At 27.6% G+C, this 6,980-nt stretch overlaps 1 protein-coding gene across 1 annotated transcript; it reads right to left on the bottom strand.

Moving 5' to 3' along the window:
- Positions 1-2,965: 2,965 nt before the first annotated feature.
- On the bottom strand, positions 2,966-5,714 carry LOC101254238 (uncharacterized). Its single transcript, XM_004247546.5, has 6 exons — positions 5,424-5,714; positions 5,103-5,258; positions 4,060-4,140; positions 3,835-3,960; positions 3,449-3,544; positions 2,966-3,270 (listed from the first exon to the last, which is right to left on the bottom strand). Exons 1-6 carry the CDS (start codon positions 5,530-5,532, stop codon positions 3,194-3,196), a joined length of 645 nt encoding a protein of 214 aa, XP_004247594.2. The 5' UTR covers positions 5,533-5,714; the 3' UTR covers positions 2,966-3,193.
- Between the last annotated feature and the right edge of the window lie 1,266 nt (positions 5,715-6,980).

Genomic DNA, 6,980 nt, shown 5'->3' with positions numbered 1-6,980 from the left:
AATATAAATATCAAATATCAAATTAAAAAAAATTCCTTCACGAGGAGGGCAAGTATATTAAACAAAGAAATAAATCCTCCACCAACTTCTATCTCCTTGTAAATTTACATGAACCACACAATTTTCTTCTAACACTACATTTTTTGAAATATCTATTTAGGTGGCCATTTTACTATATCATGCGGTATTGAAAATTTAGGTTTCGATTTTTATAACTTTTTTATGTCAACTATCATATGAAACTAAGTTTGATTTTAATATGATAATTGATAACAATAATTATACTTATTTTATTGTAAAGAAATACGACTTTTAAGCTTATCAAAAAACATCTAAATCATATCATATTCATAATATTCACATATGCAAAAAAAAAAATATTCTTTCTTTATCAATTACACACACAAAAAAAAAACATATTTATGATAAAAGTGTGAAATTAGGTCTTAGGCCTAACTCACGCCCCAAAAGCTAGCTCAAAGGGAGGAGGATTGCCCAAGCCTTATAAAGAGTTCACACATCTCATTAATCACCGATGTGGAACTTTTGTCATTCTTTAATAAAAAGTAGTCATATTTCAAATTTAAACACATAAAATTATATGATTCAGTTGTGTCCATTAACGATATTGTTGCTAAATTAAATTTAAAATTTAACTCACACCTTAAAAGTTAGTTCAACAGTAACTATCGATGATTACACATATTAGACTGTTATTAAAGATGGCCAGTAGCTGCTATGACCAGAGATGTGAACAGTTGTTGATGTAGAGTCGATTGATGATTGATAGAGGTGGAGATCTAATATTAGGGTCACATTGTTATCTATATACTTTACATCACTAAATAAGTCAGAATATCAATTTCATGGCTATTTCATTGCTATTATAATAATTTTATATTTTATCCTTGGTCACTAAATAGAATCAATACAATATTTGATATTTGAGTTTAACTACAATATTTTATATATATATATATATATAGTAAAAAAGAAAATATAAAAACAAGTATTGGACAGACCACGGGTGGGAAATAAAAAATAAAAAGAAATTAGTATCATATAACATATTTGTGAAGCTAGTTTTTTTTTCCCTCTTAGTAATTTGAGATTATATATTAAGTCTTGAATACTTTTAAGAGAATGCTTACATGCATAATTAAGATCGGAATGATCAAGTGAACAAAGAAAAAAAAAACTAATCACATATTATTATTTTTATTTATATTTTTCATTTTTCGAGAGTCAAACTATTTAAATTTTGAATAAAAATTTATGCATGAAATCTTTAAAATTTTTGAAATGAAATCTATATATATGTAAATTACGTAAAAAATATTAAAGTCACGATATTATAAATTTAAAATAATTAAAAAAATATACAAAAAAATTATTATAAAAAATAGATTTGTTTGAATTATAAAAATCCGAAAATAGCTCATAATTGGATGATGGGAATATGTAACTTATCCCCCCCCCCCCCAAAACAAGTTTTTGTTACGAACCTAATCTATTTGTAAAGCTTTTTTGGTAATTTTTAATAATGAATAAATGATCTTTTGTTTATAATTACATAAATATTATAAATACACAGTACCAAATATAAGAACCATTAAATATGAATATAATAAATTGAAACGAAAGCAATAATATCTATTTACTCAATTTAGTGAATAGCCCTTAAACTTAGGGCGTGAAAATGGGATAATAATAGATAAAAGATACAAAAATCAATAAAGTGAAAATTATTAGAGCTAAGAAAAGTATGCAATAATGCAATTCAGGAACTTCAATGACATTAATACATAGAGTGAAATATAGAAAGAAATAAAAAAAGGCACTATTTTTGAAAACAATAGCTGCTTATTTTATTCGTAATAAGAGTTTTTAAATGTGAATTATGATATAAATAAAAAATTTATTGAGAGAATCATTCGCTTAACGAGTTGTTAAACAAATAATTTAAATTTAATTGAAACTTAAATACGTACCTCGAATGTCGATATAAAAAATAAAAATGAAAATAGGTAGGTAGGTATTTATAATTAGTATGTGTAGATATAACTTTATAAGATTTCATGTGGCAGTATGCCGCCAGTTAAGGAAGAGCGCCGTACAACATTTATAATGGTCTGCTGCTCTTTTTAAGGTAAGCTTTTGCTTGGCAAATATTCTTAAAATAAAATAAAAAATTATAATCAAAGATTAGACTATAAAAAGCGTAAAATCATGTATAAATTTATTGTTTATAGTGTTTAATTTTTATTCTTTTAACATTAGTTACTTGACTGTTGGAAAATCGAGGTAATTTTAGTTTAAACTCTGAAAAATTTATTTATGAGTTTAAAATACAACATATAAGTCTAAATGAAAATATCATGGAGTTTATCTTCACATCAAAATACAATTAATATAATGTGAGTATTTATATATACCATATGTCCCATACAAAATGCGGTTACTTTGTGTAATAGGTCACTTGATATAAATCATATTAATCACTATTGGGAAGCTTAAGATGTTACATAAGTTTGGGCCTAAGACAAAAAGTCCATGTAAAATCATGTACAAATTTATGGAATTTATCGTTGGATTAACTACGAAAATTTCACCTTTTATTTTATTTATCATCATTATCCTCTATAAGTTTTATAAATTTTCAGAATTTCTCATTTTCGCGCATCACATAAATGTATATCGAGCATCAAATTAATATATCTCGCGCATTACATTAGTGTATCATGTATAAAATGTATCTCGCGCATCATATTAGTGTATCTCAGACATCAAACATCAACTTAGTATATCTCGTGCATCAAGTTAGAGTATCGTGTATAAAATGTAATGTATCTTACAATAACGATTAATGTATCTCGAAAGGATAGATTGTAATTTTGCCTTAAAAGCATGTGATATCTGAAATTTGTCCTTTAGAAGTTTGTGCCAAAATGGGCCTGAACTTATGAAAAAATTTCAAAAAAATTAACCCCAGAATGTTATATACAGGGAATACATGTAACTCAATGTCACAAGAAAGTGGAATATAATCTGCCTATGGCCTATATAACAAAGCAAAATTTTCTAAATCATTTGTATCATATTAACAAAATATGATATCCCAAAGCCAAAAAATATGATATCCCAAAGCCAAATAGATGCAAAATAACTTGCTTATTCATCAATGCAAGGGTAACTATATCAACAAAACCGAAGCGATAGATGCAACTGTTGGAATCAACCAGCCATAGCCACCACCAAAAATCGAAATAGCTGTTTTACACAGAGAAAAGAAGAAGAAGAAATAAACGGAATCAATACAAAATTTGGGATCGATTGCTCATATACAAGCACAGCTAGGTGGTTTCAATATGCTTTGCAACGTAAACACGAGCATTTGAGAGTGTGAAATGAAGAGCAAGTAAATGGCCACATTCAGAGTTATGCTTACCTATACTTTTGCTGTCATCAGACACACTCGGAGGCGGAGAAGATGTCTTGTTCGATAGATCAAAACCTAGCTGAGCACAATCCATTCCGAGAGCACCTATTACATATATCAATACAGGGGTCACAAGTCAATTTTTTTTCCTAAACAAAGACAAATCAGTACTCATTCATAACAACTATCTGACTACACTTCTACTCTCTCCGTTTCAATTTATTTTTCTTACTTCCCTTTCCGTAACTCTTTCCTTATTAGGCAACGCTTAGTTGCAAACATGTTTAAGACCACAAGAATAAAAGAACATTTCGTACATTCTACATATCTTAAGTTTAAGACTTCAAAACCAGACTAAACGAATTAAAGTGGTGGAAAAATAGCATACTTCTTACATTCTTTGTAGCAAGGGGAACCAGTTTGATTGAATATATTGTAGTAACCCTCTTGGCAAATACAAGAATATGTGAATGTAGAGGTCTTATTGCACGAGCCTCCTCCACAATCAGCCCAATGACACGCTGAAAGATCACAACAAAAAAGAAACAACTACTTCAATAACTATTCCTGATAACGAAAAGTGTAGCATAACTTGAGAAATATTATCAAATTGTTATTACGTTCAAAGAACGATGTATTAGAGCGACTATCAGGGGCTGGGGCAGGAGGAGCCTCTTTTCCACAGGAAAAATTTACAGTACCTGCAGTGAGACAACATCATTATCAAGAAAATTACTGCAAGATATAATGAATGAAACGGAAAAGACAATGATCGTTTATTTGGGTAACCATTTCAATCAAGCTAAAAGATATAACTGGAACAAGTCCAAATGAAAATGATAGTTTGATTATAAAACTATTACTTGCTAGAGTTTATTTCCTTTGCGGAACATGTTGAGTATAACTTTCGGAATCAATCAATTTCATTAGGCTAAGCAAATTTGTGTGAACAAAATACATCACAAGTCAAAGATGTTGAAAAAAATAAGATTTACATTTAATAGATTAGTGTTCTAAGTGTCATTATTGATGCAATGCGTATGAACTTTCACCATCACAGAAGTCCAACTCTGCCCTTGGAAATCAAATACTTCATCCAACATAGCTAGAACTGTAAATTTCAATCAGAATACATCCCAGGACTAATATAATTTATGCAAATCAGTTTTAAAATGATAAGAACAACACTAGTACGTAAATAAACTACAAATATAGAAGCAGAACAAAATACACCAACTCATATCCAACTGAGGAAACAAAGAAGTTGATTAACGTTTGACCATAGATTTTGAAAATTTATTCAAATATATGTTTGATCAGTCGAAAATCTGATCTTCAAATATTTTCAACTTCCCAAAAACTAAGACCAGTTGTTAGATTTCTGAGAATTCCACCAACATAATTTCAAAAACTCGGATTTTTTTTCAAATTTCAAGTTTCAACTTCAAAATTTACATCGAAACAGGAGCTAACAAGTATACCAATATATGAGAGTGTGTATTTGTAACATGTTATACCATACTTTTAGTTAACTAAATCACAGTTACCACAAGTAATTACATCATATAAACATATAGAGAAAAACCTACTACATATCTAGAAATATATCGAATCGAATTATTATCGTATATTAACTCGAGATCGTTGTAAGAACAGTACTTACAATTGGGAACTGCACAAGGTAGAAACTTGAAAAAATTATCAGTTTCAGAACTAGTTTGCTTCCAGCCAGAATCACATTCACACACGAAACCAAAAGTAGCATTTGAAGCAGCTTTACAACTCCCTTTACCACAATTCACTTCTTTACACACATTATCTGTAAAAAACCAAAAAAAAACAGTAAAATCTCCATCAAAATTGAATCTTTAACAAAACCCAATTCAAAAAAATCATACAAAAAGTGGAAATAAGAAAACCCCATTTGATAAAAATCAAAACTTTGACTAAAATACTTAGTTTGGGGGTCAAGATTTAGAATTACCAAAAATGGGGGAGAAGATAGGAGGTAGAGCATTGTTTGCAGAGGAAAATATTGGTAGAAGAAAAAGAAGATTTAGAGTGAAAATTGTAATGATATGAGTTGAAGCCATAGCTGAACTGAAATCAAGAATCAGCTGGATTTTTTTATGGGTTTTTGTGTGAGATTTTTGGGTATTAAATGGGTGAAGATGGAGGGTATTTTTTTTTCAAATGGAAGTTTCTGAAGACGTGGGAATTTAGAAAAATAAAATGCTAGGAGAAAGATTAAAGATTTTCTTTACTAGCTAATAATAATAATAAGAGGTCTCGAATTTGAAATATAAATATCATATTTTTTTCAAACACTTATATTTAAGTGATATAAATTATTCGAGCTTCAAAATAGATATTACACATAAGATTAAAAAAGATCTAATAAAAAAAATTTGTTTTAAAAGGTATTATTTTTTCGATCTCAATCAATGTGACTTTTTTATGTTTTAGTCAGTTTCACAATAACGATACATATTTATATTAAATAACGTTTTAACTATGAAATGTTTATTTTACCTCCAATGAAATGATCTATAATCACACAAATCTTTATCACTCATTTTGAACCATAAATTTTAAATATTTTTCTTTTTTTTTAAATTTTATGTCAAATTAAATTACCTCACCTAAAATGGGACGGAAGGAGTGATTATTTTGGTTACTCCATTAGTTTTTTTAAAATAAAAATTAATTCTTCAATGTTATTTTTACTAATTGAATTTATGTTTTTTGAGGAATAAGTGGAGTATTTTAAAGGTGAAGGCATAATATATAGTAGAAAAATATAAATTTATTTTCAGACCAGCATGACCGTTGCATACTACAATCTCAATAAATACAGGCAGGTGCGGCATTTTTATATTAAATTATTTAATATACTTATTTCTAATTCGATATAAATAATTTGTTAACACATTTTTAAAGGCTCAAAATAGAAGTATTTAAATTTGAAAATTGTATCTCTTTGTCCCGGTTTAACTATTTATTCTTCAAATATTTTTTAATTAAAATTTTTCTTTACTTGTTATTTTAGCAAAGAGAGAATAATTTTTTTTCTATTATACTCTCGATCTATTATAATTGAGCTGATGTCTTTAAAAAAAAGAGAAAGTAAATATATTTAAGACTATTATTAATCGGGATACAATCATAAACACATTATACCTATCATTATTTTTTATAATTATATTTTTTTTTCAAAATTACCTTTCATTTAGTTAAATATTTTTTAAACTATTTTTACATCTCAAACTATCTATGTTTGATATACAATAAAATTTTCTAAACACATAACTTATTTTACCATATTCTTAAAATTTTCTATCATCATTTGATAATTATAAAAACTCAATACTCTCGGATACATCACTTTACGCAATACATCGAAACGTACATGATGTATCAATACGTTGAGTGATGTATCAAAACAGTGAGTGATATATCTAAAATTAAGATACAATACATTAAAAATTCATTGATATATCTAAAATAAAAACCCAATATATCTAAATATTACATTTTTACA

Source organism: Solanum lycopersicum, chromosome 9 (assembly GCF_036512215.1).
Source record: "Solanum lycopersicum chromosome 9, SLM_r2.1".
NCBI classification, from domain to species: Eukaryota; Viridiplantae; Streptophyta; class Magnoliopsida; order Solanales; family Solanaceae; genus Solanum; species Solanum lycopersicum.
The sequence above is the reverse complement of the archived record's forward strand: the minus strand, read 5'-3'. Positions and strand labels throughout refer to the sequence as shown.

Excerpts from the sequence above, each read along its gene's own strand:
- LOC101254238 (XM_004247546.5), bottom strand. The coding sequence starts at position 5,532 with ATGGCTTCAACTCATATCATTACAATTTTCACTCTAAATCTTCTTTTT. Across the intron at positions 5,259-5,423 it reads TATCTTCTCCCCCATTTTTG|ATAATGTGTGTAAAGAAGTG; the intron begins GTAATTCTAAAT and ends GGTTTTTTACAG. Across the intron at positions 4,141-5,102 it reads ACCTTGTGCAGTTCCCAATT|GTACTGTAAATTTTTCCTGT; the intron begins GTAAGTACTGTT and ends GTCTCACTGCAG.